The 20856-nt window shown below is 40.9% G+C and overlaps 1 protein-coding gene across 2 annotated transcripts in view; it reads left to right on the top strand.

Moving 5' to 3' along the window:
* Nucleotides 1-20856, top strand: part of LOC126210466 (26S proteasome non-ATPase regulatory subunit 8) — a 56524-nt gene that overhangs the window by 16053 nt on the left and 19615 nt on the right. For both annotated transcript variants that reach the window (XM_049939702.1, XM_049939701.1), the window contains exons 4-5: nt 13405-13597; nt 19332-19517. In XM_049939702.1, coding sequence (XP_049795659.1) covers nt 13405-13597; nt 19332-19517 — 379 coding nt within the window. The remainder of the gene's footprint in view (nt 1-13404; nt 13598-19331; nt 19518-20856) is intronic.

The following is a 20856-nucleotide window of genomic DNA, read 5'->3' as shown; positions in this document are numbered from 1 at the left end:
CCGGGAGTAGACAACATTCCATTAGAACTACTGATAGCCTCGGGAGAGCCAGTCATGACAAAACTCTACCATCTGGTGAGCACGATGCATGAGACAGGCGAAATACCCTCAGACTTCAAGAAGAATATAATAATTCCAATCCCAAAGAAAGCAGGTGTTGACAGATGTGAAAATTACCGAACTATCAGTTTAATAAGTCACAGCTGCAAAATACTAACGCGAATTCTTTACAGACGAATGGAAAAACTGGTAGAAGCGGACCTCGGGGAAGATCAGTTTGGATTCCGTAGAAATGTTGGAACACGTGAGGCAATACTGACCTTACGACTTATCTTGGAAGAAAGATTAAGAAAAGGCAGACCTACGTTTCTAGCATTTGTAGACTTAGAGAAAGCTTTTGACAATGTTGACTGGAATACTCTCTTTCAAATTCTGAAGGTGGCAGGGGTAAAATACAGGGAGCGAAAGGCTATTTACAATTTGTACAGAAACCAGATGGCAGTTATAAGAGTCGAGGGGCATGAAAGGGAAGCAGTGGTTGGGAAAGGAGTGAGACAGGGTTGTAGCCTCTCCCCGATGTTATTCAATCTGTATATTGAGCAAGCAGTAAAGGAAACAAAAGAAAAGTTCGGAGTAGGTATTAAAATTCATGGAGAAGAAGTAAAAACTTTGAGGTTCGCCGATGACATTGTAATTCTGTCAGAGACAGCAAAGGACTTGGAAGAGCAGTTGAACGGAATGGACAGTGTCTTGAAAGGAGGATATAAGATGAACATCAACAAAAGCAAAACAAGGATAATGGAATGTGGTCGAATTAAGTCGGGTGATGCTGAGGGAATTAGATTAGGAAATGAGACACTTAAAGTAGTAAAGGAGTTTTGCTATTTAGGGAGTAAAATAACCGATGATGGTCGAAGTAGAGAGGATATAAAATGTAGACTGGCAATGGCAAGGAAAGCGTTTCTCAAGAAGAGAAATTTGTTAACATCGAGTATAGATTTAGGTGTCAGGAAGTCGTTTCTGAAAGCATTTGTATGGAGTGTAGCCATGTATGGAAGTGAGACATGGACGATAACTAGTTTGGACAAGAAGAGAATAGAAGCTTTCGAAATGTGGTGCTACAGAAGAATGCTGAAGATAAGGTGGGTAGATCACGTAACTAATGAGGAGGTATTGAATAGGATTGGGGAGAAGAGAAGTTTGTGGCACAACTTGACAAGAAGAAGGGATCGGTTGGTAGGACATGTTTTGAGGCATCAAGGGATCACAAATTTAGCATTGGAGGGCAGCGTGGAGGGTAAAAATCGTAGAGGGAGACCAAGAGATGAATACACTAAGCAGATTCAGAAGGATGTAGGTTGCAGTAGGTACTGGGAGATGAAGAAGCTTGCACAGGATAGAGTAGCATGGAGAGCTGCATCAAACCAGTCTCAGGACTGAAGACCACAACAACAACAACATGATGGCTGGCTCTGTGTGTGTGTGTGTGTGTGTGTGTGTGTGTGTGTGTGTGTGTGTGTGTTTACATGCATACATATTTTAGTCACATGTATGTTTATTGCTAGAAACTGATCTCAAGGAAGATTATTTAACGTTCTAAAGAAATTTAGAAACACACAAGCCAATACTGACCCTGTTCCTTACGTCAGGACATAACATTGAAAAAAGCAAACCTACCTTTACAGCATTTGTGAATTTACAAAAAAGACTATTTTGGCATTATTGACTGGAATACTTTTTAAAATTCTGAAGGTTGGAATCATAAAATACAGGGAACAAAATATTAACAACAACTTGAACAAAATGCAGTAATAAGTCGAACGACATAAAAAGTACATCTACATCTACATCCATACTCCGCAAGCCACCTGACGGTGTGTGACGGAGGGCAGCTTGAGTACCTCTGTGGGTTCTCCCTTCTATTCCAGTCTCGTATTGTTCGTGGGAAGAAAGATTGTCGGTATGCCTGCATGTGGGCTCTGATCCTTCTGGTTTTATCCTCATGGTCTCTCCACGAGTTATACATAGGAGGGAGCAAAGTACTGCTTGACTCCTCGGTGAAGGTATGTTCTCGAAACTTCAACAAAAGCCCGTACCGAGCTACTGAGTGTCTTGCAGAGTCTTCAAATGGAGTTTATCTATCATCTCCATAATGCTTTCGCGATTGCTGAATGATTCTGTAATGAAGCGCGCTGCTCTCCGTTGGATCCTCTCTCTCTCTCTCTCTCTCTCTCTCTCTCTCTCTCTCTCTCTCTCTCTCTCTCTCCTGTCAACCCTATCTGGTACGGATCCCACACTGCTGAGCAGTATTCAAGCAGTGGGTGAACAAGTGTACTGTAACCTACGTCCTTTGTTTTTGGACTGCATTTCATTAGGATTCTTCCAATGAATCTGTCTGGCATCTGCTTTACTGATGATTAATTTTATATGGTCATTCCATTTTAAATCACTCACAATGCCTACTCCCAGATAATTTATGGAATTAACTGCTTCCAGTTGCTGACCTCCTATATTGTAGCTAAATGATGGAGGACCTTCTATGTATTCACAGCACATTACACTTGTCTACATTGAGATTCAATTTGCCATTCCCTGCACCGTGCATCAATTAGTTGCAGATCCTCCTGCATTTCAGTACAATTCTCCATTGTTACAACCTCGCGATATACTACAGCATCATCCGCAAATAGCCTCAGTGAACTTCCGATGTTATCCACAAGGTCATTTATATATATTGTGAGTAGCAACGGTCCTACGACACTCCCCTACAGCACACCTGAAATCACTCTTACTTCGGAAGACTTCTCTCCATTGAGATTGACATGCTACGTTATATTATCTAGGAACTCTTCAACCCAATCACACAATCGGTCTGATAGTTCATATGCTCTTACTTTGTTCGTTAAACGACTGTGGGGAACTGTATCAAACACCTTGTGGAAGTCAAGAAACACGGCATCTACCTGGGAACCCGTGTCTATGGCTCTCTGAGGCTCATGGACGAATAGTGCGAGCTGGGTTTCACACGACCGTCTTTTTCGAAACCCATGCTGATTCCTACAGAGTAGATTTCTAGTCTCCAGAAAAGTCATTATACTCGAACGTAATACGTGTTCCAAAATTCTACAACTGATCGACATTAGAGAGATAGGTCTATAGTTATGCACATCTGTTCGACGTCCCTTCTTGAAAATTGGGATGACCTGTGCCCTTTTCCAATCTTTCCGAACGCTACGCTCTTCTAGAGGCCTATGGTACTGCTACAAGAAGGGGGGAAAGTTCCTTCGTGTGCTCTGTGTAACATCGAACTGGTATCCAATCAGGTCCAGACGCCTTTCCTCTTTTGAGTGATTTTAATTGTTTTTCTATCCCTCTGTCATCTATTACAGTATCTTCCATTTTGTCACCTGTGTGACAGTCTAGAGAAGGAACTACAGTGCAGTCTTCCCCTGTGAAACCGCTTTGGAAAAGACATTTGGTATTTCGGAATCTTCCTACCTTTTTTAATATTTCTATTTACGGCTGAAATTACCGATGCAGTAACCGCATCATGATCGCTGTTTCCATGTTCTGCATTAACTGTTTCAAATAGTTCAGGTCTGTTTGTCACCAGAAGATCTAATATGTTATCACCACGAGTCAGTTCTCTGTTTAATTGCTCAAGGTAGTTTGCAGATAATTAACTTAAAAAAATTTCACTGGGTTCTTTGTCCCTGCCACCCGTTATAATAGTTTGTCTCCCAGTCTATATCTGTCAAATTAAAATCTCCACCTAGAACTATAACATGGTCGGGAAATCTACTCGAAATATTTTCCAAATTATCCTTCAGGTGCTCTGCCACAACAGCTGCTGAGCCAGGGGGCCTATAGAGACATCCAATTACTATGTTTGAGCCTGCTTTAACCGTGACCTTCACCCAAATTATTTCACATTTCAGATCTCCGTCAATTTCCTTCGATACTATTGCACTTTTTATTGCTATAAACATGCGCGCCCCCCCCCCCCTTTTCTCTTTCCAGCCTGTCTCTGCGGTATATATTCCAATCTGAGTTTAAAATTTCATTACTGTTTACATCTGGTTTCAGCCAACTTTCCGTCCCTAGTACTATGTGGGCATTGTGACCGTTTATTAATGAAAGCAGTTCTGGACCTTTCTAGTTTACTATTACCACATTAATATTGTCATTCCCTGTTGCGTTTTGCCTACTGCTACCTTGTCACGTCTCAGGAGGCATCTTTTCAGGCCTAGGGAGGGAATTCTCTAACCTAAAAAAACCCATATGTGCACTCCACACATACTCCGCTACCCTTGTAGTTGCTTCCTACTCAGGGGACCCTACATTTCTCCACCCGATAGCGGAGGTAGTGATCTCCACAGAATCGTCTGAGCCTCTGATTTAAGCCTTCCACACGGCTCCAAACCAGAGTACCGCGATAGGTTCAGGGAATGACACTACAAATAGTTAGCTCAGATTCCACCCTGCGAGCTAGGCTTTCCGCCTTCACCAACTCCGCCAATCGCCTGTATGAACTGAGGATGACCTCTGAACCCAGATGGCAGGAGTCATTGGTGCTGACATGAGCAACAATTTGCAGTCGGGTGCACCCAGTGCTCTCTGTCGCTGCCTGCAGGGTCTCCTCCACATCTCACATGAGACCCGCCCCGCGGCCAGCAGACAGAGTGAACACTGGCCTTCTTCTGCGACCTTTCCACTACTTCCCTAAGGGAATTGGAGCTCCCAATCACTAATAAACCCCCCCCCCCCCCCCCCCGTGTGCCTGCTCGGCCCTTGCTGAAGGAGTGGCCACATGTCCACTCACAGGCAGAGCGGGCGATGCTACACGGCCAGCCTCCACATTGACCCTCCACCTCGTGCGACGCGAACGCCATTGAACCCACCACTCCCCTTGGCGAGAGGGCGGCTCAACCACGCCTGATACCTGCGAAGATGTCTCGACAGCAGGGACCGTGGGTGAAACAGATAACACTTGGGGTGTACCATGCGACGCACCAGACTCCCCACTGCTGCTACACTCCGAGGCAGCAGCTTGAAGACGGCTGACCGCGGCCATCAGCACATTCAGGTGTTCGAACATTGGCCAGCTCCTCCTACGTCTGTACACAGCAGTCGCACATCCTATCCATCCTAAGAAATCAACAATTTACTGTAGAGTGTTAAGTAATCAACTTTTAAGTAGACTGCTAATTCACTAAAGGCGGCTGATAGCTGACTAAACTGTGGTTACTAGACACTTCTTGTTGGAAACAATGAAAATAAGCAGAAACTGTCTCTGGACTGTATTCAAAACAAACATGAAAAATATGAACACTATTACTTGAAAATTAAAGCTTCCTAAAAGCAAAAAATACGGAAAAAGAAGTGGCAAGTAAGAAAAACACATTTAATACTTAAATTTACGTAGCTTGCTACATGGGAGATGTGAAGCAGGCGGCAGTTACGACGTCAGTAGGTAGTAGTAATGAAGGGAGTGCCAGAGTTGGAGCCCTTGGCCCAATCTGTACATTGAGCAAGGAGTCAAGGAGTGGAAAGAAATTCGGAAAGGCAATTTAAGTTCAGGGAGAAGGAAATAAAAACTTAAAAGTTTTCTGATGGCAACGTAACTCTGTCAGAGACCTTGATGTCTACAGTCCTGGGCCCTTTGCAGCATTCATGTCATGGAATCCTGAGAATTTTTGGCATCTATTTGAATACCTACCATTTCATACTTGTAATCCTATGTACAAATACAGGTAGTTTTTCGAGGTAGAAAGGTTCTTTTTTAATCTACACTCATGCTCATAAATTAAGGATACTTGCAGAATGTGGTGCCACACAACGTGGCACTACACAAAACTGGTGCTAATAGCATAGGCACGTAGGGAACACACATGACAGATCTGTAAGTCCACAGTATTGGTGATAAGTTGAAAAAACTGTACTGAAACATGCTGTAAAACACCGTTTCCTGCACATGTACCCAGACATCAGTATGGAATATGATCACCATGCACATGTACACAGGCCGCACAACAGGTTGGAATACTCTGGATCAGGTATTTGAGCAGCTGCTGGGGTATAGCCTTCCATTCTCGCACCAGTGCCTGTCGGAGCTCCTGAAATGTTGTAGGGGTTTCAAGACGTGCAGCGATACGTTGACTGAAAGCATCCCAGACAGGCTCGATGGGGTTTATGTCTAGAGAACAGGCAGGCCACTCCATTCACCTGATATCGTCTGTTTCAAGATACTTTTCCGTGATGGCAGCTCGGTGGGGCCGTGTGTTGTTATCCATCGGGATTAAGGTGGGACCCACTGCACCCCTGGAAAGGCGGACATACTGGTGCAAAATAATGTCGCGATACATCTGACCTGTTACAGTTCCTCTGTCAAAGACATACAGGAGTGAACGTGCACCAATCATAATCCCACCCCACACCATCAAACCACGACCTCCATACAGTTCCCTTTCAAGGACATTAAGGGATTGGTATCTGGTTCCTGGTTCACGTCAGATGAAAACCCAGCAGGAATCGCTGTTCAGGCTATACCTGGACTTGTCCGTGAACATAACCAGGGACCACTGTTCGAATGACCATGTACTGTGTTCTTGACACCAGGCTTTACGGGCTCTCCTGTGACCAGGGGTCTGTGGAATGCACCTTGCAGTTCTTCGGGCGAATAAACCATGTCTGTTCGGTCTAGACTGTGTGTCTGGAGAGAACTGTCTCAGTGGCTGGGGTAAGGTCCCTAGCAAGGCTACCTGCAGTACTCCGTGGCCGTCTGCGGGCACTGACGGTGAGATATCGGTCTTCTTGTGGTGTTGTACACTGCGGGCGTCCCGTACTATAGCGCCTGGAAACGTTTCCTGTCTGCTGGAATCATTGCCATAATCTTGAGATCACAGTTTGTGGCACACGGAGGGCCCATGCATTGACTTGCTATGTTTGACCAGCCTCCAGTTGTCCTAGTATTCGACCCCTCATAACGTCATCAATGTGTGTTCTTTGGGCCATTTTCAGCACACAGTCACCATTAGCATGTCTGAAAACGTCTGCACACTTACTCGCTGCACCGTACTCTGACATGCACCAACACACCTCTGCGTAATTGGACTGCTGCCAGTGCCACCATGTGATGACTGCAGGTCAAATGAACCGCATGGTCATACCACGAGGTGACTTAAACCCGCAAACCTCCTACCAGAGCGTTGTTTCACCTTGTATCAGCATTATCGTTAATTTATGAGCATGTGTAGTTACAAAGTTAGGCACAGTAAATAAAATTTAGTTAAATTTCAGTACTTACTTGGCGAAAAAATTCTGTGGTGGTTCTTATTGGTACATTTAAGAATAATTTACCATTGTATGGTACAATTTGAAACACACTGCCATGCATAGTTGAACTTCACAATCAAGGCACCAATATATTTAAAAGAAGACTCTCCACTGGAAATTTTCTTTTCCTGTACAAACTTTGCGCACTCTTGTGGGATGGGCCTTTTCTGTGGAAGGAAGTCTGTCTGCAAAATGTCTTCCTAGCAGCATGTTGTTCACCCTCTTTCTTTGCAAATTCCTCTTCTAATTGAATAAGAAAATTTCCCAAATGGCAGCACTTTTCCTGATTATTTCTTGTTTCACAGTATAAGATGAAAGTGTTCACTGCTACCATTACAAAAGGATGCAAACATAATTTATTCCACAATTTCATTTGCCTTCTCTTGACGTGGTGGTACGAAATCTACATCTATACTATGTAAACCAGAGGAGTGCAGAGCGGCCCACTGTGGAGCACTCAGAGCCCGGGGGATTCTCCAGCCCAGCCCACTGCATTTGACACGGCTACCCACTGGCCCGTGGCTCTGGGCATTTGTCTGGTGCCTAGCCTTGTACAGAAGTGAAATATGGATAAACAAACAATACAGTAATAAGAGAATACAAGTCTTTAAAAGGTGGTGCCACAGAAGAATGCTGAAGATTACATGGATAAATTGGCTAACTAATGAAGTAGTACGGGGAGATCTCCTACATAAGTGATATTTCCATTGTTTTCAGACTAAATCAAGGGATCAGTTGATAGGATACATCCTGAAGCATCAGGGACCGGTTAATTTGGTAATGGGCGAGAAGTCTGGTGGGGAAGGTGAAACACAAATAGGGAGATCGAGGCATCAGTATGGTAAGCAATTCCAAATGGAATGTAGGTTGCAGTAGTTGTGCAGGGATGAAGAGGCTTGCACAGCGTATACTAATGTGGAGGGCTGCATCAAACCAGTCGTCTACCACCACAACAACATGCACATTGTTAATGCCACACATTGTACAATAATGCAAGTGATTTGAATCTTCTTGTAGCTTAATACATACATTTAGCCATAGTTCTGCGAGAGTCTCTAATGTGGAACTATTTAAAACACATTAATATCCAATACTTTTTACAACTATACCATTCTTTACAGTAGCCACTTCTCAACTTACACATATGTTTCAGTCAATATTATTCCAAACACTAACCATCAGGATGAGATCTTCACTCTTCAGTGCAGTGTACGCTGATATGAAACTTCATGGCAGATTAAAACTGTGTGCCGGACTGAGACTCGAACTTGGGACCTTTGCCTTTCGCAGGCAAGTGCTCTACCATCTGAGCTACCCAAGCACGACTTGCACCCCGTCCTCACAGCTTTACTTCTGCCAGTACCTCATCTCCTACCTTCCAAACTTTACAGGAGCTCTCCTGCGAACCTTACAGAACCAGCACTCCTGAAAGAAAGCATATAGCGGAGACATGGCTAAGCCACAGCCGGGGGATGTTTCCAGAATGAGATTTTCACTCTGCAGGAGAGCTTCCGTAAAGTTTGGAAGGCAGGAGACGAAGTACTGGCAGAAGCAAAGTTGTGAGGACGGGGCAAGAGCCGTGCTTGGGTAGCTCAGATGGCAGAGCACTTGCCTGCGAAAGGCAAAGGTCCAGAGTTAGTCTTGGTCCAGCACACAGTTTTAATCTGCCAGGAAGTTCCGTTATGTTTAGGAACCTACAGCCAATTTGTTCTCAAATTTACTATTCATGTTATCTGACTTCATACATTTATTATGTGTCAGTGCTATGTCAGTTTACTTGAGTAATATATATTTCAAACAGAATTGCTTCTGAGAATAAAATATCAACTTTATTGGCAACTGGATCATTTCATTTTCTAAAAACATGAAATGTCACAAAACTAAATCCATTGTGTGAATGAATGTATTTGGATGTCTCAAAGGTCTTTTGTCATAGTGCATATTGATATTGTTCTGTGTTCCATTAATTCGACAATGAGGTTTGTAGCTAATGACATTGTAATCATATTAATTATTCAGTAGCTGCCCGTATGGGGTTGTTAGATCCCCCATCAGATGCCTCCCCAAGTGGAGGACAGGGGAAAGCCTCCCAGATGTGGGTGGTATTGGGGAAGTGAAATACCCAGTTTGGACCAAATACTTAGGCCTAAATCCATTAGTGTCTGATGTGACATGCAGCAGTTGGTGGTCAGTTCGTGCAACTGCTACAAATACGTTGATCTCAACAATTAAGTCTTTAATATTTGTGATCTCAAAGAGATCACCACAACCACATGAAGTAATGATGGAACAACACGAAAAATATCCACAACCACAGGCCCCAGTAAATATACTAGATTTCTCTGGTTATTGGATTCTGGGGAACCACAAACTTCATGAGAAGGAGAAGAATTGGATCTTCCCGAAACCTCTTCGCAAACACTATATTGGCATGCTCAACACAAATATGCTGGTCAGCATAGGTAAACTTGGACACCTTATGGATGTTCTGGAAAAATTTCACATCAGGATCTTCACAATCCACAGACGCTTTTCACAGACTACAACCACTTCAGCACAGAAAACTACAGGATATGTGAAGGAAAACCCTACTGCCAGAAGAGGAACACCAGCCAGCAATGTTTGGCTCATGATTTACGGTTAACAAATCAGTCATAGACAACATCCTGGATTTCAATTCAGTAACAGAATGAATCTCTACAATAACCTTCAAATCAGGAAACAAAATATGCACAATCATTAATGCACATGCACTGACAATCAAACACAACAGAAAGAAACCATAAGAAGTCAGACTTTTGGGAAGAAATGGAAGAGCTAACAAACAAAATACCAAAAAGGCATGTTAAAATTGTATTAGAAGATATGAATGCACAACTAGGCAAGGAGAAATAGTACAAGTAAATCATAGGCCTATACACAGGCACCAACTAGAATGTGAAACATTTCATATCTGTCAAAATTTTAGCTTAAAAATTGTCACTGCAATTTAAAAGCCAAAACGAAAACTCACAACATGGAAAACACCCGAATACATATGGGGAGAATTTCAAATAGATCACATAGCCATCACAAGCAAAAGTAAAAGCGAAATTCTGAATGTGAGAACACGCAGAGGATTCTCAGACTCCGACCCTCACTTGCTACAAGTAAAAATTGGGTAAATCCCAAGAAACAGAAAAAAAACTAAGACTGGATCCAGAATACTTGAAGATAAACATAGACAAAATTATTGAAGAATTATTCAGAGTTCAATAGAAAAATGGACAGACCTCGCAAAAACAATTCAGAATGCAATATGTTGGGGCCAGGAAATGAAAGTGTAGGTGGTGGAACATAGGTTGTGATCAGGTCATTGAACATGGTATACAGGCCTGGAAGAACTTTGACAGCAACAGAACAAAAGAGACATGGCAAGATTCCCACAAAGTCGGGAAACAATCATTGAAAGATACTAGAAGAGTGAGAAGCACGTGCAACAAAAATGGAGCAAATGAAATTAAAGAAATATAACATGGGAAATTTCTGCAGAGTTTTCAGGGAAATCACAAAGGGTTGTCAGCCTTCAAATATTAGCATCAAGAGAACATACGGGTCTGGGGATACAAATACTAAAGAAAACCACCAAATTGTTAACAAGTATTTCGATAAACTCCTCAGTTGTGAGAAGCCTGAAGAAAAATTACTCTTCATGAAAACTGTACCAAACCCAGATTAAAAGCAGTATTTAATAACAGAGGTAGAAGAGAGAATAAAACAACTAAAAAAGCAATGGAACCCCAGCAGCAGACTGCATTATCTCTGAGATCTGGAAACTCAAAGATTAAACCATCACAAAGAAAGTCCATGGAATTCTTACAGAAGTATGGAACACAGAGAAAGTGCCACAGGAATGGAAATGTGTTGATATAGAAAAGGGTGACAAGACAGACCCTAATAACTATAGAGATATCTCATTGTTATACTTATCAGCTACAAAATTCTCTCCAAGGCATTACTCAACAGACTAGAACCACAAGCTGATACAAAGATAGGTGAACACCAAGCAGGCGTCAGAAAAGGAGGTTATGTATTGAACAAATTTGGAACCTGTGAACTTTCCTGAAAGGCAGATAGATGAACAACACTGTAGTCACATTCGGGGACTTGAAGAAGGGCTAAAACTCCATGTACAGGCAGATTCTCTTTGACGCATTAGAATAATTTGGAATAGACAGAATAACTAAGACACTCATACAACAGACAGTTACTGTCACCATACCCAAAATAAAGTTTGAGAGACATCTGACCCATTCGAGATACATATAGGGGTCAGGCAAGAATATGGGCTCTCGTCGCTTTTATTCAATATTTTCTTGGACAAAATGATCAAACAAAGGGAAGAAATAGTCAAAGGAACTCAGGAAGAATGTGTGCAAACAAGACGATCATAAAATGCATGGCATTTGCAGGTGACCTGACAATACTCAGCAGCAATAGACAAGAAGCACTGGAATACTTGCATGAAGCATCTGTGAAAACTGGTGTACAGATATCATATGAGAACACACAAGACATGGAAAGAAAGAGCATCCACCACCAAGCCATGTACACAAAATATGGAAAGGGAGCAGAGTGGAAAAATTCAAATATGTGGGGAATATATACAAATAGGAGGATCAGACAAGGCATCCAACATACAAAGAACAGAAAAACTTTAGAAAGAATACAGATTGACAAAGATGCACTGCAATAAAAGAAATGTTTCAAGACAGGCTAAACACACTGCAGCACAGTTTTACTAGCAGTAGCACTCTACACCTCGGAAACAACCACAATTGGAGCATCAGGCATTAAAGAGACAGAAAAAATAGAATGTAAAAATCCTCAAAAATATTTTTGGAGCTGTAGACAGAGATGGCATGCAAATGAAGAGATTAACCAAAGAATTATATGAACACACACAGGCTCACAGGCATGATCAGAAAACGATGACTAACATTCTATGGACACATACATAGAATGAACAACAGTAGTTTCACAAAGAGCATTTTTGATGTAGTTAACAGTTCACTCAAAAAAACTTATTATCTTCAAGAAATAGAAGATGGGTTAAAACAAGCAGGGATCATTACTGAAATGATAAATGAGGGAGACAAACTCAGAAACAAAATTGTGAACGTGAAATTCCAAGTAAATAAAGGAAGGAAACAGGCAAAATATGGACAGAGCAAAGACCACAGAAACACAGACAAAGAATGAAGTTGTTTTGGGAAGAAAAAAGCAGGAAACAAGAAAAAGTGAGTAGTTGTTTAACATTGAAGTTAATCCTTGTCCTGGAGGCAAAAGTTTGAAGTTTGTGGTTAAAACTGGCCAAAGTTGACACCTTAGTGTGAAATTATCTTCATTCTGATCTAGGCTGGATCAGTATTTGTAAAATAATCCTTGGACCATGTGGTCAGTAATTCACATACTATACTTTTATCCCATTATGGCTTATTATACACATTGTGGCAATGTGAAGAGAAAAATTAAAGGTAATTATTCAGTAAAAACAATCCTGAGCTAAGATTCTGATAAAATTTTGTTTCATTTTGTGTATTTATGTAGGATGGTATAAGAGAAACTGCAAGGCAAGGCATAATCGGTAGCGTTTGTAGCAACTTTCACTCAGCATTTTTATATGAATCTAAAATTGCAGCTAATCATTACTAACATAATTTTTTATATGTCAAAACAGTGACATGTGGACATTAAGTAAAATATGTATTGTTACTTAGGTTTCTTGGGCCTACTCGTCATCAATTCAGGAATCTAAAATTGTGGTGCAATGTTTGTTGTTAAATTTTGGTTATCCTTTGTTGGTGCAGCAAATTTTTCTGAGGAATTAATATGTTCAGTCCATCACTATATTTATTTTGTTCTATCTGTATTTTAGGTGTGCAATGTTCATGTGAGTGGCATATAAGACATAGATAAGAGTCCTAAATTCGTAGTAATGAGGATGATGTTCTGAGATTGCATGTTTGTAGCTGGAGAACAGAGAGAAGTTTCCTACAGCTTTTTTTATCTTGACTCTTCTGTCACTAGGGACCAGCTTCCAGAATCTGCATACAAGTACCAACTTTTGGGACTGAATCTGCTGTCCCTACTATCTCAGAACAGGGTGGCAGAGTTTCACACAGAGTTGGAGCTGTTGCCTGCTGATCAGATCCAGACCAATGTCTACATCCGCCATCCACTTTCTCTTGAGCAGTACCTGATGGAAGGCTCCTATAACAAGGTTTGCTATATATAAATTAACAACAAAAAAATAGGGTAGATTGCTACTCACCACATAAAGAAAGTGTTGACTGACAGGCAGATATTTAAAAGTAGACTGTGCTATCAGGCTTTTTAGTCCTCTCTCTCTCTCTCTCTCTCTCTCTCTCTCTCTCTCTCTCTCTCTCTGTGTGTGTGTGTGTGTGTGTGTGTGTGTGTGTGTGTGTGTGTGTGTGTGTGTAGTGGGTTAACAAAATATGCTCCATTCAAACTTGGTAGGATATTACGTTTGTGAGTAGGCAGACATGATTTCTATGTGTAGCCATGCAAATAACATACACGAAGCTGCACAGCTATATTAGATGGTGTTTCCAGATCAAAGGCAGCCAGATCGTCCGGTCTTTGGTGCTGTGTATCATTGCATTGCTGAGACTGTGTACGTAGCATCATAGCATCACAAACTATTGACTGAAGATCACCTGTCATTTGAACACTTGACCAGAAAGAGCACATTTTACAGGCTGTGAAAGAATAGCCAGGTATCAGCCCTGATGTATGTACATCTCCAGGTTCACCGTGCAGAATACTTCAGAAGTGGCATGTGTGCCATATCGTACTCCAGGCCTTATGCGTGCCGATCACACATGGGAGGACTTTTGCCGTGGTTTGTTGAACAGGCTGCCATCCATTGCTCGTCTCTTCAGTTTTGTTTGATGGAATAACAAATTTCCACAACCAACACATTTATGCCAATCATGTTACAGCACAGACTACACATACTAATACGGTAATACTTTCAAACTATTGACTGTTAGTCAGTTTCACCACAGCTGCGAGTGATTGTGTTTTGGTGTCAGTGAGGTTGCATGTGTGAATGTGTGTGTTCTTGCTAGAGCAAGAGCTCAAAAGTTGGTGTGAATTGTTTTCTGTTAGGTGTTTCTATGCACCACACATCAGTCAGCTATAGGTGAGAGTGGTTGCCTTTTCTTTATTTTATGAATTAATGAAATTCATTTTCAGATATTCTGCTAGTTTTCCACCAGTTTCTCCCAAATCTAAACCTAACACAAAGGCATTTAAGTGTTTGATACTGCATATGGCAGGTATTAGGCAGTTCAACCCAGTCCTCTGTGCTTCGGAAAGCAGAATCAGTCACTGTGTTGTTTCACAACCCAAGTGGAGAAAAAATTGAGGGGAGTCAAAGAGTGACCTAACCTTCACCTGCTACAAGTGAAAGGCAAATTGTGAACATATAATAGTGTGTAGATGAGCATTCTTGGAATTTTGGGATGAAAAAAGAATTACCTTCAAGGTGTTCTAAGGTGGTCATCTGTTACAGAAGGTGACAATAATGCACCTTGCCAGGAAGCATAGGGAAATTTCTGGTCATTCAATTGTTCAGAATCTAAAAACTGTAGATCTAGGGGAAGAGTAGAAGACTGTACTTATCATGCTAACTTAATATTAAGAAGTAATAAAAACCCAGTTTGAAGATGAAAGACTGCTTCTTTCGTAGTTTTTTGCAGTAGTTACAAAGAGGCTTTGGAAGTCTTAGAACTGGTGTTTGTTTTGAATGTGCAGGATGAAGAGAGAAGCCATGTAAAGAAAAAAGCAGTTTTAGTAGAACAGAGTGTGTGTAATTTGAAGCAGGAGCATTTTGTGATTTATGTCAGGATAGAAAGGGATTATCGATTATATCTTTTGACTAATAGAAAAATATGTTGTTTCCAAAACTTCCAGATTAAGCTGCTTATTTTATTAGTAGGCAATTTACTTTTTATGATTTCACTACAGTGATTGACAATTCAAAAGCTCTTTTGTGTACACAAAATGTTCACTCTTATTGTCGGAATGAAACTCGGAACTCAAAAAGCTCAAGTGAGAAAACAAGCTGTGCATATCATAGACTTATGCAGGCAGAAAATAGTGAAATTCTTTGCAAATACCTGTGGGTATCAAAACAAAAACGTCAGTATGATCACCGTGGTCAGTAAATGAGATCTCTCTTAACAGAAAGTGGAAATATTACTTTGTTATAGGATACTCCTTCATACTGCCTAACAGGTTTTATGCGAGAATAGAAAAAAATTGAGCAAGAGGGATATTGTAGTTGAATCTTCTGTGTATGAGAATATAATAAATGATCATGCCACTTTGCATAAACTGGAGACTAATATGGTGCAAGTATGAGACTAAAAGAATGAAGCAACTGTGTATTTCAAGCAGTTTGCGTTGTAGCACTTCAAATTCTGTCATTGCGAAAGATTCTACATGACAAAACTTCGACAGATTTTAAAGCTAAATGGGAATGAGCATACAGAACTAATATTGGAGTAGCGAAATACATAACAAAGAAGAGCAAAGTACATCAGCTCCAGTCTAAACAAATTTGAAGGCACTATATACAAAATGTCGATGTGGGCAAGTTGTTAACAAAACATGTTGGTAGTAACTGGAGGAATATTGACAATCTGAAGTGTTGCATGGAAATAGAATGGGATTTCCAGAATGGATTTAATGATGCTGAAGACGCCTATTGTGAAAACACAGACTGATCATATATTGATACTATAATTACAAAGTGAATATAAGTCTACAGATACGTTTAAAATAAAGAATTTTTGTATCCCTTTGTGTTGACTAAAGATCATTTCATCAGTTTCAAAATCCTCCTTATCCACCTGCCCACCAAAAATCGATTCAACATCCCCTATGCCAGTAAGAGTCACAAAGACCTCCACATGGATATTTCATAGTAATTTAGTGTGTGTTACAATGCTATTTTAAGCATTTCTATTAACATTCCTTCTTAAGCCTTCGATGTCTGTTTGATAGTAAAATAAATAAACAAATAAAAAAAATCAAATGTGTTAGTGTAAGTTACATTTAAAAAAATATTTATTTTCCAACACTTCGTGAAAGTGGCGTATAGACAGGCGAGTAAAAAATTTGTTATGGATACTGAGCAGAAATGGAAGTTACTGGTATAAGCAATATGTTCAATTGTTCAGTGACGAAACTGGGTGTATATTATGTCGTGTATTTGGCTGATAGTAGCAGCAATACTTTCCAGCATGTGGTACAACGTAATATAGATGTTTTACAACTTGAATGTGTTGGCCATGCACAAAAGCGTTTTGGTACAAGATTGAGGAAACTGGAGATATGAAGGGGAGAAAGCTTTCTGATGGTAACAGAATATTGTGGCTTGGCAGGCTAACAAATTCGGAAACAGGCGTCTTTCAAACATATTACGGACTGGGAATAAAAAGAAGTACTAATAATGTAGCAGAAATGATAAAAGATGTAAGGACCACAGTCTTTCACAGGATTGCTACAGACAAGGACCCCCATCATTCTTTGTCCAGAGGGCCTCGAATTATGGTGTAAATATCAGAATGCCAGCGTAATGCTGATGAATACATATGTAACCATCCCCTACCATGTCAGTAGCGAGTGTTATAAAAACTATCTATAGAGGCTTGACTAGCAAAAACTTGCTTACTAAATTCACTCATGAGAGAATTTGAATACCCAATGAAAGGTGCAATAACAGTGTGTGGAAATGCTTGTCTAAAACTGTATTTGTGGGCTAAAAACTGGTGTCATGGGTGCTATGCTGTGTTCCAGTGATGATTGTCAGTGGGCTGGAAGTTCTCAGTGGTATGGGCGTAGAACCTGGGGTGAACGTGAAGGATGAGTTTGTCATCCAACCAACTGAGGATGCTCAAGGCTGAGAAAAGTGTTCTACAAATGACGAGAGACCAGAATTCAAGAGGGCCTCCAAATGTTAGCTGGAGTATTCAGAAACCGACAATGATGTCACTTACAGACTTGGCAAGTTTTAATTTTGAATGTTGGATGAAGAGATCCTGTCAAAAACTTCAAAGGAATTTTCAGGAAGTGTGATTTTTATCTTTAGGTGCAATTTACTCTGAGACTAATAAATATTCGTAAACTTGGCATAGAAATTAATTACATTTTCATTAAAATATACTAGAATTATGGTGATGAAATAGGTGTGACAAATATTTCAGTATTATTTTTCATAAATACAAAATTTTTAGGTCACAGACTTCTCTCTAAATTTCCCTCCAGGGGCTCACATTTCATTTGTGCTCCCTCCCATTCTCACTTCTTCCCCTCTGACCCCTCCTTCCTCTCTCTCTTTGTCTAATTACTTATGTCAACCTGGCTATTCCCCTGGTTTCCTGGATCCCTTCCAGTTTTGTTCCCTTTGCCTTTTCTTCTTCATCCTCACAGCAGCAGTGAAGTGGATGCCACCTTGCCCAGTATACTGGTATGAGAGTGCACTGCCTTTGTGGATAACGTACTGTCATGAGTAACATTACTGCCCTCTTGACTGTGGAATTAAAACACTAGTACATACACAACATATCCACTGCCCTGGTGTGTTTTTGTGTGCTTTCAATCACTATACACTGTCAAAGATATTTTATTTCCATCTTGAAGTGGATGTAACACTCCTGCAGTGTGTTTCCGGCCATATCTCCATAGCCATATGACCTTGTTTGTTCCCTGTCCTCCCAGGTGATGGTTCAAACCCGCATCCAGCCATTCTCATTTAGGTTTTCTGTGATTTCCCTAAATCGCATCAGGCAAATGCCAGAATGGTTCCTTTGAAAGGCCACAGCCTACTTCGTTCGCCATCCGTCCCTAATCTGATGGACAGATGACCTCTCTGTTTGGTTCCCCCCCTCCAAATCGACCACCTTATCCACTCGAGAGATTTTCCTGCATTTGTCCCCATTTTGCAAAATCACCGTGTGTACTTCACATCTCTCAAAACTCTTGAAACCTCTGCCATTTAATCATTATTTGCTTCCAAATATCTCATATAATAACGTCAATAATATTGTTATTACACATTACGGTAATTGAATATGACTGCCTGGCACCTAGTTTTGTGTTACATATATCTCAATATTATGAGAAGAAGGAAAGTTGCTACTGACCACGTAGTGGTGATGCTGAGTCGCAGGTAGGCACAGCTAAAAGACTTTCACACTTAAAGCTTTCAGCCAATGGCCTTCAACCCCCCCCCCCCCCCCCACACACACACACACACACACACACACACACTTCAGGGAAAGTTCCCACCTGCGCAATTCAGAAAAGCTGGTGTTGGTGAGAAGGATCTATATAGCACAGCCTGTGAAGCAGTCATTGAAATAAAGGATTTCTTGTTTGGCAGTGTGTTGAGCAACAGGGTGGTCCATTTGTTTCTTGACCACAGTTTGTCGGTGGCCATTTATGTGTACAGACAGCTTATTAGTTGTCATGCCTACATAGAATGCGACACAGTGGTTGCAGCTTAGCTTGTAGGCCACATGACTGGTTTCACAGGTAACCCTGCCTTTGATGGGATAAGTGATACTAGTGACTGGACTAAAGTAGGTGGTGCTGGGAGGATGTATGGGTCTTGCATCTAGGTCTATTACAGGGGTATGAGCTATGAGGTAAGGGATTGGGAGCAGGGATTGTGTAAGGATGGACAAGTGTATTGTGTAGGTTGTTATGCCAATCTGTGACTCAGCATCTCCGCTATATGGTGAGTAGCAACTTTCCTACTCATAATATTGCTACATTCCATCCTGGATTTTCCATTGTTTGATTTAGTTAATACTTCAAAATTCACATGCTTTTCTAATAAACTGGTAAAAGCATATCATTACCACCCATGCCAGTGTTTATTAATGCTCATGATAACTGTTCCTTTTCTTTGCTTTCCACAGATCTTCCTGGCAAAAGGCAACGTTCCAGCAGAAAATTATAATTTTTTTATTGACATTCTGCTGGACACAATTAGAAATGAAATAGCAACTTGCTTGGAGAAGTCCTACGAAAAGATATCTGTTCAAGAAGCAGCGAGAATGCTGAACATGGCGAGTCTTGCTGCCATGAAGAAATACGGAGAAAAGGTTTGTTGTACTGGTTATTTGGAAGGAGAGAGATTGACAGACTTTTTTCCTTCATATGTAAACCACTTCAATATTTGTGAATGGTATTAAGTCAAGGAATGTGACAGACTTAACAGCTGACACTACATGCTCATAGGTGTCATTGTGGTCGTGCTGCCTTGCCAGAATTTTTGAGAAAAATAATGCAAATTCCCACTTCCTTGAAAACTCTTTTCTTCTCAAACTTCTAGATGGAAAAGTAAACACAAATGCAGCTTTTCAAATTACAAAATGAGGGCACTGTGATACCCTTACAGATAGTTTCTTTAGGAATTCTTTGTAGCCAGTTAAAGCTGCTACAGTGCAGAAATGCCTACCCTCAAGTGGTGCCTTTCTATTTTGTGGTAAGAGGAATGAGGATACAAATCTAGGCTGTAATGTAAATGAGTAAGATTTCCATCTTTAGAATTGCTCAAGAAGTGCCACGTGGCAGTGGTGGGTGCTTCTTTGTGGTAAAGCAAATTCCTGCTCAGGCTAGGCGTTGTTCCTTCAGTAATCAGATAAAGACTTACAAAAGGCCAAGCCAGAAATATGTTTTATTAAGTAGCACCATGGTCATGCCCAACACCCCTGTTTGCCACTGGAATTGAATGAACATCTCAGTGACATGTACATGGTTACTAAACAAAACCCATGATGAACCATGATCATGTTAAATTAAAACTTTTCTGGCCTACAGATTGTTCCATAAAATTTTGGACAAGCTGCAGGATGCTTGTAACTTGCTGTTGCTGTATTTTGGCACAGTCTCCTGGCCACATTCAGAGCTGGCACGTGTGTGGTGTATCCTGTTGGTCTTGCTCGAGTGCATGTGCTCCTGCTGCAAGTCTGTGCAGTGCGCACCCTTTGTGTTAGAAAGCTTGCCTCATTGATGTCAGATTGTTTGTGTTTAGACAGTGAAATTGCAGAATGATGCCGACTATGCAGAGCACAAAGTTTTTCTATGTTAGGATTCCATGCAGAATTTACTTAGAAGCTGCTGTCTTGATTTATAAGTCTCAGGAAGTTATTTTTCCATTTATTCATTAATAGAGCTGCTAAAGTGTGACATACAGGCCACAGTTTTTCCCTCATTGTGTTTCATCAAATAGCCAGTGCTGAGATATAGTGGTCATACTGACTTGGATGAGACAGGTATGCCACTTATGTTCTATAATGTGATCCTGCACAATGTGCGTTGTTTGGCTTTATATATTTTGCTGCATTTTCATGGAATCCTGTCAATACCTGCCTTGCGCAATTGTAAGTAGAGCTAAACAGATCCCAAAAGTATCAAGATTTCCAAAGGTCGATGAAAGAT

Source organism: Schistocerca nitens, chromosome 10, assembly GCF_023898315.1.
Source record: "Schistocerca nitens isolate TAMUIC-IGC-003100 chromosome 10, iqSchNite1.1, whole genome shotgun sequence".
Classification (NCBI taxonomy): Eukaryota; Metazoa; Arthropoda; class Insecta; order Orthoptera; family Acrididae; genus Schistocerca; species Schistocerca nitens.
This window is presented reverse-complemented; position numbering and strand designations above follow the sequence as displayed.